The sequence below is a fragment of the Protopterus annectens genome, chromosome 1.part0 (genome assembly GCF_019279795.1).
Source record: "Protopterus annectens isolate FY-2018-M chromosome 1.part0, PAN1.0, whole genome shotgun sequence".
Taxonomy (NCBI): domain Eukaryota; kingdom Metazoa; phylum Chordata; order Ceratodontiformes; family Protopteridae; genus Protopterus; species Protopterus annectens.
Genome location: NC_056725.1, coordinates 189673502 through 189693355, shown reverse-complemented (window position 1 = coordinate 189693355; position 19854 = coordinate 189673502). Strand labels below are relative to the sequence as shown.

Sequence of the window (19854 nt, the reverse complement as noted above, 5' to 3'; positions counted from 1 at the left end):
TCCAGAAACTATTACTCAAGGCCCCAAAGGTGTTAGGGCTTCTGTGGTTAGGAATCCAGTTCCTCTGGACAAGGATGCTAGGGCCCTGGATAGGTGCGGTAAAACTGTATACCTCTTCTACTTTGGCTATGAGAGCTTTAAATTGTCAGTTTCATATGCTCAGGTATCAAAATTATTTGCTGGGCCAATTGAAATGTAAAGTAGATGCTTTAGCTGAAGGTATTGAATGTAAGGAGCTTCAGGATTTAGTGCATGCTTCAGACCAAGTTGGTAAGCATTCTTTGCAGTGTGGTTTTGATGCTTTACAGGCTTCTTCCAGGGTGGCTGCTACTAGTTCAGTTGTTCGCAGGCATGCCTGGCTTAAAGATCAGACCTTGTCAGAGCATGTTAAGGCTCGAATTATGGATGCTCCTCTACAATCTGATGTTCAGTAGAATCAGTTTTGAAAAAAATGGAGGAAAAAGCTAAGTCTATGCAGACAGTTAAGGACTTTTCACAGGTTCAGCCCCCTAAGTTCAGTAGGAATTGGCCTGCTAAGGGATGGTCTTTCCCCTCTTCGGATTATCAATCTAGGGGCAGGTCGAGGTGAGGTAGAGGTAGGGCTTCCTCTCAGGGCCCTGTTACTTCTAGGTCTTTGAGTTCTTCTACCCCTTCTGCTGGGGAGGGCAGGGGTCAGTCCTTTCGGAAACAGACCCAATGACCCGTGTCTTCAGCTGCCGGACTCTGCCTTGCTGGCAGCTCCTCTAGGAGGAAAACTGTGACTTTTCAAAAGGAATTGGCATTTGGTTACCCAAGACAAATGGGTATTGGACATAATAAATCGAGGCTACAAATTTTATTTTCACACATTCCCTCCTTTCAAAGGTATGCTGGTTGTGCCTCATCAGCAAAGACTGGAAGCACAGACACAAATTTCTTCTCTGCTTCAGTTGGGAGCAATACAGGAAGTACCTTCTGCAGAAAGAGGCACAGGGTTTTATTCCCGTCTTTTCTTAGTGCCAAAGAAAGGAAATACTTGGAGACCAATTCTGGATTTGCCCATTCTAAACACCTTTCTGGAAATTCCAAAATTCAAGATGTTAACACTGCAACAGCTGTTACCTATGCTGGGCAAAGATCACTGGATGGTGACTCTGGATCTCAAAGAGGCCTATCTTCACATTCCTATCAGGCCCAGTTGCAGGAAATTCCTGAGATTTCGGAATGGGAATTTGCATTATCAGTTCTCTGCACTGCCCTTTGGCTTGTCTACTGCGCCCAGGGTATTCACAAAAGTCCTGGCTCCAGTAATAGCTTTTCTCAGACTAACAGGAATTCAAATTTATCCTTATCTGGATGACTGTTCGATTCTGGCTCAAGGCAAGCACGAACTTCTTCAACATCTGCAGTATGTAATGACAGTTTTAAGATGCCTAGGGTATTCTGTGAACGAAATAAAGTCCAGTCTAGTACCCTCACAAGAGATGTGTTTTCTGGGTGTAAGACTGAATACAGCTGCTCAGATGGCATTTCTTACCCCGGACAAACAAAGAAATCTTCACCTATACTTCCAACAGTTATCAGTAATGTCCAGGCTGACTGCAAGGACAGTCCTTCAAGCCTTGGGGTTCATGGCATCTTGCATTCTAGTACTTCCCAATGCCAAACTGCATATGAGGAAGCTACAATGGTATCTCAAAAGCATTTGGACTCAACACAGCCACGATTTGGACACTGTCATTCGGATTCTACCTTGCATTCAGAAAGAATTTCTGTGGTCGGCTCAGGAATGTCACCTAAACAAGGGGCTCTCTGTGACCCAACCAGAGGCAAGTCAGATATTGACGACAGACGCCTCGGAGTCAGCCTGGGGAGCTCATTTCAGAGGAAAATGGATTCAAGACCTTTGGCCCCCAGAGCTACTTCACTTGCATATCAACATGAAAGAGATGCTGGCAGTTCAATTTGCTTTGGAAGGATTCAAGAGCCTACTTCAACCAGGACTGGTGTTGATTCGAACAGACAACACAACTGTCATGTGGTACATCAACAAGCAAGGGGGAACTCATTCTTACCCTCTTTGCAGACAAGCAATGCTGTTATGGGAAACTGCACATCACTCTTCGAGCACAGTTTCTGCCAGGAGCACAAAATTCTTTAGCAGATGTTCTGAGCAGACAGATTGTGGATCCTCACGAATGGAAATTGGACCCTCAGGTATTTCTTCAGTTGACCATGGCTTGGGGAACTCCAGACATAGATCTGTTCGCTTCTCCTCTGAATTTCCAACTGCCACTGTTTTGCACAAGGCTATTTCATCCAAAAGCCTGGAAAATAGATGCACTATCCTTCAGTTGGAGCAACCTTCACGTGTATGCGTTTCCTCCTTTGCCTCTTCTTCTAAAGGTGCTGTTGAAAGTCAGGAGGGACAAACCTTGCATGATCCTTATAGCACCGGATTGGCCTCGTCAGCATTGGTACCCTCTGTTGAGGAGCTTAATTCATGGAACACCTTGGCCATTACCACAGATTCCTCACTTATTGTCTCAGGAAAACAATCATTTTCTCAATGTCAGGGTGCAATCCCTACACCTGACAGCCTGGCGCATTCTGTTTTAGAGACGGAGGACCTTCAGCTCCCTCAACAAGTTTTGGATGTTATTTTGGAAGCCAGGCGTCCTAGTACTCGAAAAGTTTATGCTGGTAAATGGAAGAGATGTTTTCTTTGGAGTTCAGCTAAAGGCTTTGATGTCAAATTGCCTAATTTGAGTTGTACATTGCAATATTTGACTATTTTATTGGACAAGGGTTTGTCCTTCTCTTCTGTAAAAGTGCATGCTGCAGCTATTTCTGCTCACTATGATTGTGACCCTCCTTTATTTTCACATCCATTGGTTAAACAGTTTCTTAGAGGGGCAAAGAATACAAGACCCCCACGGAGGGCTCCTACTCCTATCTGGGATCTTAATTTTGTTTTGGAAAAGCTGACTCTGCCTCCTTTTGAACCTGCAGCTACAGCTGAATTGCAGTTGTTGTCTTGGAAGACTGCTTTTTTATTGGCTGTTACTTCTGCTAGAAGGGTATCTGAATTACAGGCCCTCATGGCAGTGGAACCTTTTCTGATTTTTCACAATGACAGAGTTTCCTTACGTACTAATCCTACTTTTCTGCCTAAAGTGATTTCTAATGTGGCATTGAACCAATCTATACATTTGCCTACTTTTTATGCTAACCCCCAAAATGAAGGGGAAAAAGTTTTGCATTCTTTGGATGTACATAGGCAGTTAAGGTATTATTTGAGCAGAACCAAAGAGTTCAGAAGATCTCAACAATTATTTGTTTTGTTTGCTTTGACCTCACGAGGGAAGGCTGTCTTGAAACAGACTATTTCCAAGTCGATTGGCCATTGTATTGCTTTTTGTTACTCTCATCATGGCAAGGATGTTCCAGTTGGGATCAGGCCTCATTCTACTAGGGCTACGGCCACCTCTACTGCTTTTTTGAGAGGGGTAGCTACTAAAGACATTCTAGAGGCAGCTACTTGGAGTTCTGTACATACCTTTACAAAGCATTATCATTTACCTCTTTATTCTAGGTCTAGGGCTGGGTTTGCCACTGCAATCTTACAGGGCATGTTAGCAGCCCCTAATGCTATTTAGTTGGCCAGCCTCCCTTTTTTCCGTTGCTCTGGGATTCTACCCATATGTAAGGACTGCAGCAATGGGAGACGAAGAACATAGTACAGTTTTGTACCTACCATAAATGTAGATGTTCGAGGATCTCCATTGCTGTAGTCCAATTTTCCCTCCCTCCTTCCCCCCTTTTCTTTTTAGGTTGGGGTTTGGGTGGTGTTTTTTGCATTCTGACGTCTGAGGCAAGAAAGACTGAGGTTATGGCGTTGGTCAATCGCATTTGTACTGGCACGTACTGACGTCAGTCTCGGGCGCCGATGACCGACGCCGGTTCTAGCCCTTTGGTATTCGGGCCGATTGTGGACAGCGGAATACCCCATATGTAAGGACTGCAGCAATGGAGATCCTCGAACATCTACATTTATGGTAGGTACAAAACTGTACTTTGTCCACAATACTAAATTAACTTCAGTAGTCTGTCATTAGCATCAGAAATCAGATAGCTGGAAACCTGCTGTATTGAACACCTCCATTGGAGGATAAGCATTAGGTAGCAAGTATCTCTAACTGCTTGGCTATAAGAAATGTAAACCTTCTTGATAAATATGTCCACTATCCTGGGTGTTTTCCTGACAGTGGCAAATATTGCATTTTCTTCTGAAACTGGACAGAAAAAAAAAGGTGAAGCCTTTAAGAAAGGCTCCTTTACACATTTTCAACCAGGAAAGGCTATTGTTCACACAGGAGGCAGTGTATACAGGATCTTGTCAACAACCACTGACAAATCTTCAAAAGCCTCAAAGGCTGAATAGCAAGCCAAAGATTAAAGTTTTGATACTCAAACTAGTACTGGTACTCCTTATAGGGGCAGTAACCTCTTCTGAAATCCCCATTCACAAAATAAGAAACAATGTCATCAAGTCGAAGAACAAGACCAGAACAAAGGGCTGTAGTCATGTTTAAAAAGTAGTACTAATTCTTTTTGTTACCTCAGTATTGTCAAGGCTATATAAACATGTCATGGCTACTATCTTTGGTGGTATGACGCTGAGGCTGCCAGGTTTCTCCTTTCTAGCCTCCATGCCATTTTTTTCTTGTATTGGTACTTTGCCCTTCACCTGTTTGCCTCTTCCTTGACGGTGAGAACACAGCCAGGTTTTGGAAGAAAAATTCCTGTCAGATCTAACAAAAGGGAGATGAGACAATTGTTCTACCAACTGGAGAGGCTTCCCTTTTTCCTCCACTCTCTTAAGCACTTCTGCTATGGGAGTCAAAACAACAGGTTGATTTAGACTGTAGGCACACACTTCTAGACCAGGTGTCAGCTGTACTGAAATATTTATGTGTTTCCTTTTGGGAAACATCAAAGTTTAAATCCCTATAAAACACAACCTCATCTCTTGGTTGTTGTTAATGCCTTGGTCTCTTCGAAAAACTGTTCACAGGTGGTACAGAACTCTGTTGCATGGCTACTAACTGGTACATCACATTACCAAAACATTACACATGTCATGTTCGGCTCAATATGTATTGGCTTCCTATGCATTTCAGGACAGTCTATAAAAGGTCTTAAAAGTTGGTTTATCTGCACCCCTTTTTATCTGAAGGATTTGATTGTGCCCTACTTCCCCATCTGGAATTTGTAAATCAGCATCTCAGGGACTAGTTCGGCAGGTGTAGCTTGAAACTTCAGGTTGTCAATCATTTTTCTATCAAGCATTTTTCTATCAAGCTCTCCATATGCAGAATTTGTAGCACAACAACATCTTCAGAAGATATGTATGTTTTAGAACGAAAGTGCTTAAACTTGATTAAAATACTGCTTGGTGGCATTCTGTGTGGCATTTTTTTTTTTTACACTTTCTAAAGATCCCAATTCCAGTTGTTTTTATCTCCATTACTATATTCACTACTTCTAGTAAAAGTTGATATAGACATTGATTTCCATTTTCTGGTAATTGCTTTTTTGGCAGCCACCATAATTAGACTCAGCAAGGCCTTACTTCATCTAGGCAATTCCAATTCTATATCATAGCTCAAAAAATAATTTCCTTGGTTACACCAATTTGCTCACTCAGTATCTCTGACAGAGCTGTTTACAGGGAAAGTATTCACAGCGTAAGCTGGGATTTTAGGAGTAGGGTATTGGAAACATTTGCATTCCTGAATACAATAAGGGAAATTAACAGAATATACAAAAGATCACATACAAGAATTAAAATGGGAGGGCTCTTCTCTGATAAGTTGCGAGAACCAGGCAGGGGTGTCCTCTTTCCCTTTTTTTTTCTGCTTTCTATTTAGAGTCCCTGGCAAAGAAAATAAGAGATTCATAAATTCAAGGATATAGTTGATATGGTAATCAAGAAAAGTTGGCTGGCTTTACTTGCAGATTATATTATTTTGTACTTCATAAATTCAGAACAGACATATCAGTGCTGTGGAACACAGTTTCAAGTCTTTTTGGGATATAAAATTCATAAAGATAAAATGAAGGCTATAGCCATAAATTATGTACTCACTCACAAACTGAGCATGGATTAAAAAGGCTTCTGTTATGGCAGCTAAGGATATGTTGGAAGAGACTAAACAAAAGATAATAAAAATGTGAAACGGGAAGCTCTTGTTTACGAATATGGATAGTAGTATTCAAGCAGTGAAAATGTTTTAGTCCCTTTAGTTTTACATACGGTTCAGGCTTGTGGACAATAATAAAGAGTTGAAGAAAGTTATCAGGGAGGGAAAGAAGGCAAGAGTTAAGTGGATAAATTGATCCTCCCAATACAAAGTGGTTCAGGATTACTGGATTTGAATGGATATTTTAGAGCTACACAGCTGAGGCTAATAAACATAACAAGCAGAATGTTATAATTCAAACTGGAAACGGGATGATGGATGGATGATGAAGTAGGGGGTTCAAAAAATAAGAACACATTGGGATTTTGGATGCAGATTCATAAGGAGATGGGATTTTGGATGCAGATTCATAAGGAGAATTGTAACAATAATACAGAATATTAGATCCATAAAGCTGCAAAAAGTATTCCAAGAACCAAGCCAACACAGGAATGGAGCAAGGAGATTTTGCCAAAAAGGGACGACTGCAAGTAGGGGTACAGAAAATAGTCAAGAGGGGACTGGAATTTATTGGAGAAAACTGCAAGGGGAAGCAATGTACTGAGAGCAAATAACTATAGAGGGAAATGTTTTAAAGTGGGGAGGAAGCCAAGAAGAGGTCTGGGGACTGCAGGTTAGAAGATGCATTCCCTCACAGGGATTGATATCAGAGTATAAGCAAACAGAAATGGACAGGAGAGTCCTAAGTGAAAGACCTGCACTGGCAGAGTTTTTACTCTAATGTAGAACAGAAGCTGCTGTTAAAAACGGTAATTAGTAGAGCACAGAAAATACTGCATGATAACCAAGAATCAGAAAAGGTAAGAAAAGACTGAGGAGACAGACAAAGAATGTACAAGTCAACAACAGGAGAGTATATGTTTGGCTTCCAAATATACAACAAAGTCCAGAAGATTCAGGACTTTTGCTTGGAAGCCTGCATAGGTAGTTTTATACCCCACGAAGACTAAGGAATTTTTTGTCAGGTAGACAGCAAATGGAGTGACAGAGAAGAAAGAGGCAACTGTGAACGTTTCTTGGGAGTACAATGTGATGGCAGAGTTTAAAAGATTATGCTGTCAGAAATATCATAGCAGCAAATGAACCACCATGGAAATTATTCTTTTGAACTGGGACACAGGACTGAAATAACCTAGACATTGTAAGGTCTTACTAGGTTTAATTCTGTTGTTACTAAAAAGCAGTTACTAGACAATGAAAATCAAAATCTAAACCAACAGTATTTGAAGTACTTCTTCTTTCGGCTTTTCCCAGTTAGGGGTCACCACAGCGGATCACCTGTCCGCTCATGATTGGCAGTGGAGTTTTACGGTGTCGAGTTGCCAGCCCGGCACCCAACTCAACCTTCCACAGAAGGCACACACTCACAACTAGGGCCAATTTAGAGTGTCTAATTCACCTACAGCATGTCTTTGGGATGTGGGAGGAAACCCACGCGACCACAGGGAGGACATGCAGACTCCACACAGAAAGCACCTCAGCAGAGGATCGAACCTGAGAGCCTCTTGCTGTGAGGCAGCAACGCTAACTGCTGCACCACTGCGGCCGCCCATTTGAAGTACTAAATACTGAAAAATACAACTGGAGAAGGAATCTTTAGAAAAGGAAATGAGAAATAAATGTAATTAGTACATGCATAATAATGTTCAAGAAGAGGAGAGAGGTTTAAGGGAAGGCAGGAAATGAACAATTTACGTAACACAGGACTTAATTATAAAAAAAGAAAACTTACACAATTTATCATGTGTGTAAACGGAAACTATTTTTTTTTCTTTTGTATTAATGGTTGGGAGCCTATGCCTTATGCGATAATTTAATAAAGCATTTTAATAAAAAAAAAATATGATCAGCTTTAATTTTATTATTTGGCTATTTCCTTAAGAGGGGAGCCCACATTTGTTAATGTTCTCCAACTACGTAAATCAGTTACTCATAGACATTTCTTAAAACTGGACACCAAAGAGGATTACCGTGTCCAGCTTTTCCTCACAGTCCCATCTTTTCTCCTTTTTTGTGCATTTGAGTTAGTTTTTTTGAACATCCTTCAATTCTTTACACCTTACACTCTTTCAGAATGACCAAAAGCAGTCATAGCACTACTACCACAGTTCCTTAATGCTCTTTCCATCCTTCTTAAACCTGCTCCTATTTCCCAAGAGGTGAGAGAAGATGTAGAGTAGCAATTTTTAAACTTGGAAACTTCATCCCTCCCAGATTTCACACAGTTTATCCATCATATCATTAAATTCCCTTCTATCTCCAGATAAGTCTACAAAAAGGTCTGTTTTTCTTAAACCAAGTCAATAACAGCCATATAATTATCAACAATAGAAAGAAAAAAACATCAGTTCTTTGTACATTGGTTTTACCCACAGAAAGAGGGTTGCTGCTTTACTTTATCCCGCAGGTTATTTTAACAATTTACGTGGCTACTCTAATAGGAACAGCTTATTTCCTAAACATGGTACAACTTGTCTGCACCAACACCCTCCTGAGAGGATTATAACCTGTGTTGATACTTAATTTGTAACTGACCGTTTTTGAAAAGAGCTGTAAACATTCCTGTAACTAAGCAAGAGTATTCTGGCTTGCTCGTACAGAGGAACAACACACTGCTGTCTGCTGCCTTTGGGAAGTTCTGGATGTTTGGCAAACCTAACATAAGGAAAGCTTGCTGCATGATTTTGCTACAAAACCTTTGGTTGTTTATTACTCGTAGTGGGAATTCATTACTCACTGTGATCACAAAGTATTCTAAAAGCTAAAACAACCACCATTTTTTATGCTACCACAAATCTGGTGTACCTTTCTCTTCTGTGTCAATTTTACACCATCACAGAACTTCCTCAAAATGATCAGTTACAAACTTAGCTTTCATAAAGCCCGTTTGGGTCTCACAAAATGCCATCTCTTGACTTTCTGTCTTTCTTGCTCATACATACTAGCCAATATTGATATTGGTCCATATTTGTTAAGGTTTCATAAAAAAAAAGGATTATGCATCTCATTTTCCTGGTGATTAATTTATGTTTTACCACTTCCTCTTTTCAGATCAGAAATAAAGCAAGTTCACCTGTTTAAACTTTGAACAGAACCTTTTCAAACGCAACTCTGACGACTGGATGAGAAACCACAAGTTTGTCCCAGGGATTCCATCTGTGTCCCTCACTGGCAGAGGTGACAAGTGCTGACTGAGACTTCTTTTTGAGGACAAACTCTTGACTACACTTTTAAGGGCCCCAGGGCCATTAGTTTAGTAACCTCCAATGAACATACCCGAAACTCAGTCCATCAGGTCCTGGTGGCCTTTTGTCTTCACTAGCTCCGATTATGCCGTTTACTCAGTTATTGGCATGGTCAGTCGTAATTTATTTTCTTCTTATTTTACATATTTTTACTTGTTGCAAGAAAGGGCTGTTTACTGCTATTGGATCCTAGATATAGGTTAATATGAGACAAATCTGTACACAATGTGCACGCATATACACATTTGTTATTCTACACAAGACATGCATGTCCTAGTTTTACTTTCCATAACATTTTTTAAACTTGCCTAGTAATACTAATCATACTGTTGACTGCCCCAGTATAAGTTCTGACTTGTTCTCCAACCGCTCATTTAGAGTCTTCCATAAAAAAGATCAAGAAATAAAAAAGACTGGCATTCCAGCTTGTTAGGTGATTGGATCAATTTCTCTCATTTTAAACAGTCAGATTTTCCCTTTTGTCACCTGTACCCTTGCCTATTACCCATTGTATTACTTTAATTTTAATCACAAAATATAAACTTGTTTTGGCAGGTCTTCACCTTTTTGATATTTCTCATGTAATGTCAAAGTTCTTCTGAGTCCATCTGTTATCATTCCTTTCTTTCACTGGCTGAGTAACCCCCTTTCAAGGTCAAAATTACTGAGTTATTCTCCACCATTATTAGTAAAGTCTATAAAGCAATGCTATCCATTGTTTTCATAACATCAAAAAAGCCATATTCTCAATTCCACATGCATATGGGAAAAGTAGAACTGTTTCTCTGTGAATTTATCTAGTAGATGGAATGCGATGCAGAGCTCTTTTACTGCTTACTGATCCTTACTTTCTAAAGAAACTCAATGAGGGCTGTCTGGTCAGTTAACTGTCTAGAATACAATTCCAGTTGCATATTAGAGGAAAATGTGGTGTACTAAAATCCATCTACATTCCCAGCCTTTTAAATAATTTGTCACAACAACCCCCTTATTAATATGACCAATTTTTGTCTTACTTTTAATATTTCCCACTGCAGTAGTTCTGCCCATCCAAATTCCAGTTATTTTTCTCCCCCATGAGAATGATTCCTTGTATTCCAAGTATGCATCCATGGTACTGACACGTCAACAGCAAAACCTTTACTCTCTTTTGGTGCTTGTATATGCTGGTGTACCAATGCCAACACGTTCCAGTTGTACCTTGTACTTGCCTTCCTTCTCAGGTTTTTGTTCCACGTGTCTTTTTCCATTCCTTTTGTCACTTTTGGAATTCTCTATTTTTTTGTTCTTTATTTCTTGGTGGCATTATATCCCTTCCTTACATCTGTTTTGCATCATTATTTCTGTTTTATCTAGCTTTCCCTCAGGTCACCACAGAGTTCTCGAAATGATCGCCTTATTCTACTCCTAGGTTTGAATGCCATGTGTTCATCCCAGCTCAATTTACCACAGCAATCCATCCCTCTCATCATCTTTTTCCTTATTGCTGCAACTTTTATTCAGATGATCCTGTTAACCTCTAATTCCACACTATCACCCTCCTCTCATCCTTATTGCAACACCTGGATAGTTCCCCACCACTGTACTTCAAGACAAACTTCATCTATCTTACTGCTTTTCACCTTTGCTAACTTATACCAAGTAATGGATAAGACAGAAAAATGATTGTGAAAGTCAGATTCCTTAGTTACCATAATTACATTTCAAATAAGTACCATTTTACAGTATATTACATACTCTACTGCAATACATATACTTTCTGATAAGTTTGAATCTCTGAAGAGCAAGCACAGACCCCATCAGCAAGTGCTACTGTAATATCCCTAATATAAGTTACGCTTAAATGCTTTATGTCTGTTGTTCCAACACTTTTATAAAAAATAGCATTTCCTAAAATAAGTCTCTCTTTTCAGAAACAACCATCCTTGTACATCCCACATTTTCTCTTCACCATCCATTGTAATTAACACTGCATTCATTACACAGTCACCACTCTACCTGCCAAAGCACTCTTTGTTGTGCACATCTGATCAGACTAACCCCTCCAAGATTATCAAATTCATCTGTCATGCAAACCTTACATTTTAATACTGGGTTCAATGCAGTTTCTCACTGTAAGTGGACACAGCACCATTTTTGATAGATACCTTTAAAATGTTCCTCTTATAGATGTATTTTAGTCTGAAGGTGCATAGCACAAGACAGTGCATCCAGCTTTGCTCCTTTAATTGTAAGTCATGACTAAATGTTTTATGGCAGTCTGATTACTAAATAAAATGCAACTGTATTCCTTCTTTTCTAATCTCTGTACCTGCTGAGCTTTACCAACCCCCCCCGCAAATCCATAGCGTTGCATGCACTCACCTTGCATTCCCAGTGGCAGTCTCTCTCTAAAAAAAAAAGTGTGGTAAATTCAGACACCTTTATTGAATTATCACTTGTGACATAGGCACATTTATATAAAAGTAATCAAGCTGTATTACGTTAATAACAAACATTATGCTTCACATATATTGTTATACGTCACATAACACAAGCAACATTTATATAAATAATTCCTGCACTTTTTTTTTTTTTTTTTTAAAGAAACATCTTTGCTTATGTCGTAATTAATGGTTTAATAATCATATATTTATATAACCGAAAACAAGCCACACTGACACAATCCTAGTTGCAAGCATTTTACATCACAAACCATACTAACATACTCCCAATTGCAAACATTAAAGCCATGTCTTTCAGCTTTTCCCAGTTAGGGGTCATCTCAGTGGCTCAATGGTACACAGCTTGATTGGCAGTGGTGCCTTTACAGTGTCGAGTTGCCAGCCCGACCTTCACAGAAGGCACACACATACACACACGCACCTACCTGCATGTTTTTAAAACTCACTTGACCGCAGGGAGAACATGCGGACAATGCACAGAAGGTGCTCCAGCTGAGAATTGAACTGAACTGGAGAGCCTCTTGCTGAGAGGCAACAATGTTAACCACTACACCACCATAGCCTTCCAGTTCCAAACATTATATTCGACTTGCAATCTACCCAATATTTTTCAAACATTACATAGCTCACTGAAGTCCTGCCTGCTTTTAAACCTCATTCCTCCCCTGTATGTATTGTTTCCACAATTCCCATTTTTTTCTTATTTAGTTTGCACCTACCTTTTACTACCAAAAATTTGTATCTATTTACATGTGCCCTAAGGTATTCCAAATCTATGCTCTCTTCTTCATTGTCCTTTTTCTACATTTTGTTCCTGGTTCTGATTAGCTTCCTAGAGCCAGATAGTGCAGTTGTGTACACTTACCATAAATGTAGATGTTCGACTGTATTCACAGTTGCAGTCATCACTTGTGGGTTATCCCTGCTGGGCAGCCCTCAGCCGGCCCGAATGCCAGAGTAAAGGATTTTCCCTCCTGCATTGGCTGCTGCTCACCGGGGACTGATGTCCGGTAGTCAGTGGTATAAAGCAGGGCAGCCAATGTCATTACCTTAGTTTTTCTTGCCCTAACATATAGGAGCCCAGGCCAAAGGCCTGAGGAAGGCCAACTTGGGGTATGACCATAGGTATAGATAGGTGTGATGGAAACAGAGAAATAGAGGGGGAAGGAGGGAGGGAAAATAGGACTGCAACAGTGAACACACTTTAGTACAGTTGTCTGCACTTACCATAAACGTAGATGTTCTAATGTTCTCTATGTTTCACTGTTGTAGTCATCACTTGTGGGAAGATTCCCAAAGCTGAAAGTAGGGTGGATGGTAGAAGGGTAAGGAAAAGAGGAACAGGGAAGTCCTGCTCTAGGTAGGGCCTAGCATGCCCTGCAGGACTGCAGAGGCAAAGCCAGCCTGGGTTTTGGAAAAAAGAGGCAGATGGTAGTGTTTGGTAAAGGTGTGGATGAAAGTCCAAAGTGGCAACTTCTAGGATGTCCTTGGTAGCGACCCCCTAACGAAAGCAGTGGAAGTAGATGCTGCCCTAGTGGAATGGCTTCTGACAGATTTTGGAGGAATTTTTCCATGGAAGTGGTAGCAGAAATGGATACAGTTGGATATCCATTTAGAAATAGTCTGCTTGTTGACAGACTTCCCCTCTGCCCCTGGGGCGAAGCTGACCAGAAGCTGGTCAGTCTTTCTGAGAGGCTTGAGTCTATCCAGATAGTATCCGAGTTGTCTGTGCACATCCAGTGAATGGAGGATTCTTTCCCCCCTATTCTGAGGGTTAGGAAAGAAAGTGGGGAGATGACCAGCCTGATGAGTTAAGTCAGACACCACCTTAGGCATGAAAGAGGGTGTAGTTCTAAGAGACACCCTGTCTGCATGGAAGATAATGAAGGGCTCAGTGGCCATGAGTGCCTGCAGTTTGGAAACCCTCCTAGCTGAGGTGATGACCAGCAGGAAGGCAGTCTTCCAAGAGAGGTGTTTTAGCTCTGCTAAGGCAGCTGGCTCAAAGGGAGGTAAGGTCAATTTTTCCAAGATACAGTTCAGGTCCTAGGCATGTGTAGGTCGTCTCCTAGGTGGCCTGATGTGAGATAACCCTCCAAGGAATTGTTTTAACAGGGGGTGGGAGAACAAGAGTTGTTCGGTATGGGAATGGGCAGAGATAGCTGAGGCATGGATTCTGATGGAAGAGTAAGATCATTCTTTTTGTACTAGCTCCGCAAGGTAGTCTAGAAATCAGAGGGAGAGAGGAAAGGGAGCTGCTTGTTCCCTTAGAGTGACACCAGGCATTTAATCTTTTCCATTTTGCAGAGTAATATTTCTTGGTGCGGGGCCTCCTGGTCTCCTTAATGATATCCAGGACCTGCTTTGCTCAACAGTAGGTGGTTATCCACCTTTGGGGTAGAAGCCATGCGGATAGGTTGAGAGTTTGCAGGTTGGGATGCAGTACTGTCCCTTTTTCTTGGGTTAGGAGTCCTTCTTTGAGAGGCAGGTTCCTGGGCGGCTCTTAGGCTGAGTAGCAAGGGGTACCAATGTTGCCTGGGCCAACTGGGAGCAATCAGAATAACTCTTGGCCCTTCCTCCCTGATCTTTAGGAGCACCCTTGGGATCATTGGCAAGGGGGGGGGGTGTAGACAAACAGGCTGCCCCAATGGAAGGAGAGAGCATCCACCTTCCAGGCTTTTGGGTGAAACTCCCTGGTGTAGAACTGGTCTAACTGCCTGTTCTGTACGTATGCAAAAAGGTCTACCTCTAGTGTCCCCCAGGTTTGTGTGATTAAAAGAAAGGTTTCCCTCCGAAGCTGCCTTTCATGGGGGTCCAGGACACACCTGCCGAGGTGGTATGTTAGGGTACTGTGCTCCCCTGGGATATACTGGGCTATCATGTGAAGATGCATCAGTGATGCAGTCTGCCAGAGGAGCATGACTAGATAGCAAAGCAGGTCGGACTGTCCCCCATTGATGTACCACATGACTGTGGTATTGTCTGTTTTGATGAGGAGCACCCCTGGAGTCATGTGGCTCTTGAAGGCTGTGATAGCCTTGAGTACTGCCATCATATCCTTTAGGCTGATGTGTAGGTCTAGATCACTGAGGTCCCAAGTGCCTTGGGTGCGCATGTCTCCTAGGTGTGCCCCCCAGGCTTTGTGTGAGGCATCCGTGGTAACAGTCTGGCCATGGGGAAGAATTAAAAAAGGTAGGTCCCTGTTCAGGGTACAAACTTCTGACCACTATAGGAGTTCCTATCTTAAGCAAGGAATCAAAGGCAGTTGTAGCGCCAGGGACTGAGTGCTAGCACCATAGGTTTTTGAGGTACCATTGCATTTTTCTCGTGTGTAATCTGGCCAAGGGCACCAAAATGATGCAGAATGTCATGTAACCCAGGGCTTGAAGGAATTTTCCTGTTGTGAGGTGTGTTCTGCAAGCCAACTGGGAGAAGTATTGGAGCAGAAAACTTTGTTTTTCTGGAGAGAGGAAGGCTCTTTGGGTGGAAGTGTCCAGGAGAGCTCCTAGAAAGGTAATCTGTCTGGTGGGTTGGAAATGGGATTTTTCCTTGTCGATGGCAAATCCTACAGAGGTGAGGAGGGTTTGGACAAAAAGTTTAGGTCTTGCAGGAGTTTTTCCCTGTTGTCTGCCTGGATGAGCCAGTCGTCCAGATAGGGGTAAATCTGAATGATTTTTTGCTTGGAGAAGCCAATGACTGGAGTCAGACATTTTGTGAAAACCCTAGGAGCAGTAGATAAGCCAAAGAGCAGAGCAGAAAACTGAAAAGTGTTGTGAGCCTGCCCTGAAGTGAAGGAATCTTCTGCAGAACTCTCATAGGGATATGGAGGTAGGCCTCCTTTAGGTCCAGGGCGACTAGCCAGGCATTGTGGGTCAGCATGGGCAAGAGTTTTTGGAGCATAAGCATTCTGAATTTTGCCACTTGCAGTGAAAGGTTTAGTGTGGATAGATCCACAATAGGGTGCCAAGTGCCCTCTTTTCTGGGTACTAGGAACAATCTTGAATAAAACCCTTTTCCGGCTTGTTCCTGGGGTACAGGCTCCACTGCTCCTTGAGCACAAAGTTACTGAATTTGTCTTAGAGTTTCTGCCCGCTGTTTTGTAGGGATGTCTGGGTACCCTGATAAGATTGGCTTCTCTCTACAGGTGACTCTGTAACCTTGGGAAAGGATTTTTAGGACCCATTGGTCCATTGTGATGGGTGGCCAATTGTGTTTGAAAAGGGAAAGCCTTCCACCTAACCATGGGGGGGGGGGTTGAGGAGTCACTGCAAATCCTTATGGTAGGGAGTGGACTTAGAACTCCCTGCCCTGGGGGTTGTGGAGATCCATTGTCTGGGCCACTGCTGTCCTTGCAGTTGCTGCCTGGGGGGGGGGGGTCCCTGCTCACTTCCCTTTTCACAGGCCTTAGTTCCAAACAAGTGGTCCTTATCTAAGATGGCGTCTAGTAGTTTGGATTTGACATGGTCAGGCAGAGGCTACTCTTTCAGCTATGCACGTCTCCTAATGACTGACCCCACAACAGCAGCCCTGCTAGAGGCTTTGAGGACTTCATATCCACAGAGGAGGAAATTGACCCTTGAGAGATGGAGTGTAAGAATTCCCCTAGCTCTCTGGAAGTAGGGGTGTCTAGCAAGGCAGAAATGTTTTTGTTTTATTAGATCCAAGGTATGCTGCTGATATTTTAACATATGCAACTGGCAGTTTAGTGCTCTAATAGCTAAGGTGGCAGAGGTGTACTTTTTTACCCCATCTGTCCAGAGCTCTGCTGTCCTTGTCAGATGGAATAGGGTTTTTGGAGGAACTGGCCCTAGCCCCTTTGGGTCCCTTGATGATGACCTCTGGGTCTGCTGCAGGATTTTTAAATAGGTATTTGTGGGTGTCTGGCACCCTGTTGTACCGGTCTGGCTTTCTAGGTGCCTGAGGCAGTGCATCTGGTGTGAGGCTAGGATAAGGGTCTGTGCTGGGGAAGATCCAGAAACTCAGTCTCTTTTTTGGACTGGGGATAATCCTAAGCTTCCCAATGGAAGTGTTCCCTAAGGGTGTGTAAGGTCTCCCCAAAAGATAGGGCCTCCGGGGGGGGGGGGTGCAGATGGGATGGATTCCTCTGCATCAGAATCTTTAAAGGTGGTAAGGGGCTGTTGCTCATTGTCTGAATCAAAGTCAGATTCTTCAATATCAGGGTATGATAGAATCTTTGAGGAAATGTTCCTTTTTCTTTTAGCTGGGGTAGTCTGGTTACATCTGATAAGAGTGATAAGATCCTCAGCCATTTTGAGAAGTTGTTGTGACTGAGCAGGTTGGGACTGAGGAAGATGGCGGCTAGGAATAGTTTTCTTGGGGGTGGTTCTGCTTTTAGGCCTCAGTGTTTCAATAGGCCTGTCTGTGACTGTAGCCGGCAGTGTGGTCAGTCTTTGCATTGCGTCGGTTATCCGAAAAGCCTCCTCAGAAGCCAGTGCCTACAGAGCGGCTCCGGAGCCAACTGCGGGGCTGACAACCAAAAACTTAGCAGATGTAGTCTGATCCGGCAGCATACTGGACTCCAAATGGGTCTTGGTAGCATACTGGACTCCGAATGGATCTCCGTAGAAGCCTGCAGAAGTATTGCGTCATGTGTCAGGGGCTGTGTAGGCGCCTCACTAAGTTCCGCAGTGCTACTGGATGCCTTCAGGGAAGAGTCATCTGAAGGCTTAACTATGTGGTCTGTCCCTTTTTCTTTATCCCTTCTCTTTCTGGGGATATCCACCGATTGGTGACTGATGGACGCCATTTTGTACTGCGAACGACTGCCTTTAAAATGCCTAGCTACAAATTCTGCTCTACAGCAAATGGTCCTAGCGTTAAAGAGGGTGCAGATCCAACAACTGGGGACATTGTGGTCTGGGCCTAAACAGGTTACACACAGATTATGAAAGTCTCAGTGTGGTATTTGTTTTCCACAGTGAAGACTATTTACTTTTTTGGACATCAGTTAGTGCAAGAAAAAAAAAAGTCCCCAATGGGGTACTTAGCTTTAGTAGTTTTCTACTTCACTCTGGCAGCAGCCAACTGACGCACACGCAAACTGGTTCTGCTTCGAGCTCCACGACAAGAAAGACACAGGTAATGACATCACCAGCAGCTGACACAGGAGGGAAAATCTTTACTCTGGTATGCAGGGCGGCCAACGGCTACCCAGCAGGGATAACCCACAAGTGATGACTGCAACAGTGAAACACTAAGAATATCTTTATCCTGGTCCTTAAATTACATCAATAAACTTAGGGTTCTGGCAAACACGTTCCCAACTTCCTGTTGGTGGCAAGGAGACTTCAAAAGACACTTCTATAATACACAGCTGTGAAAATCTTAAAACAGTATACAGAACTACAGTGTAAACACATAACCAAGGCTCAGAAGTAATAAATTTGTAACAAGTACACAAAATAAAATACAGTTGTGCAAGTAAACTTCCCATAACATCAGACCCTTAAAAGATCACTACTGCAATAGCCGTAGCTTAACAGCCAGCTAGCTTTCAAAGCTTCAGTGCACCTTTCATACATTACAGAGATAGGTTTGAGTACCAAGCCGTTCAGAGCTTTCATGCCAACTGAGAAGTTAAGCCACAAGCGAAAAATATAGAGATAGATGTATATAAAATAAAATCTATGTATCAATACCAAAAAGGTATATCAATGAAACTGCAAAAGAGCAAAACTTAAAATATCGTACATGACACAATATGAGAAGTACTACCTACATGCTATAAATAACATGAACTCACCTAGAGACTTGTACTTCTTACCGACAGGAAACCACATCATCACATATAGTATGTTACAGCAGCATACTATTGCTGTACTTGACTATGGATGTATACACTGTACACATATGAAAGAATGTTATGCTGTACACTGTTTAGTACATTTATTACTAATACAGTTTGTCTTTAGTTTTCCCAGGATAAGGGTGTTGGGCATATGCTCACCTGCAGTACTGACAATATTTTGGAGTTTCACTCTTTTACATTTTCAAATGTTTTTCCCTCCATGGGTCCTCAAGGTCCTTAAAGAGGTTAAAAAGTCCGTCTACAAAAAAAATCTTACTTGACAAAGTGGACCAGATGTTCACTTTAATGTAGATCCAGTGGACGTCATGCCAGAGGTGCCATGGTCCAACAAGAGTTATTTTATCTTTGTAACCCATTTGATAACTACCTTTGTTGTATACATAAGATGCATCTGCCACTAGTTCCAACCTGCCTACTTCTAAATTCACATTAATTGGCTCCATCCTTGGTGGTACAATTTTTAAAGGAATTTCATATGAGGCCAACAAGAAGGCTAGTCCTTTCCTGCCTTGGGAGTTGAATTTTATTTGGAAACACTGACCTCTGCTCCCACTGAACCTGCTGAACCCCTTTGAAATTATTTTCCTGGAGGACACTGTTCCCATTAACCATTACCTCATCTAGGAGAATTTCTTACTTGCAAAGCACCGTACACGATCTTCCACAAAGACTGGGTGGCCCTTAAGAGCAGTTCCTTGTTTATGCCAAAAGTGGCACTCATTCAAGCCATTTAGCTTAGTGTTTTTTTTTTCTTTTTGTCAAAGCACCTAAGAAAAGGGGGAAAATACACCATTTGTACAAGGGCAGAGCAAAGTACTTTATATAAAACAACAAACATGTTGTATTCATCTTGCAAAGCAATTAGGGAAGACTACCTTTTGAATAAACCCGGTCCATATGATTATTTGACTACATTACCTTTTCTGTGACTATTATGGAAAAACTTTACAAGTCCAAGTTAGCACAGACTTCACAAAGATATTAACTGTTTCTCTCAGTAAGATCTCTGTACATTGTATCCATTCACACATTCTGGAAGTACTGCTAGGCATCTTTCTGGAAGCACGGCAAGGTATACCAAGGATGTCTTACAG

At 42.0% G+C, this 19854-nt stretch overlaps 1 protein-coding gene across 3 annotated transcripts in view; it reads right to left on the bottom strand.

The window, feature by feature from the left end:
* ECH1 (enoyl-CoA hydratase 1) overlaps positions 1-19854 on the bottom strand; it is a 1020088-nt gene that overhangs the window by 702707 nt on the left and 297527 nt on the right. Inside the window, exon 1 of one of the 3 annotated variants that reach the window (XM_044057235.1) lies at positions 11855-11876. The exons of the other annotated variants lie outside the window; for them this stretch is intronic. Coding sequence (XP_043913170.1) covers positions 11855-11861 — 7 coding nt within the window. The 5' untranslated portion in view covers positions 11862-11876. Of the gene's footprint in view, positions 1-11854; positions 11877-19854 lie in introns of those variants that run through there. 3 annotated transcript variants of the gene reach the window in all.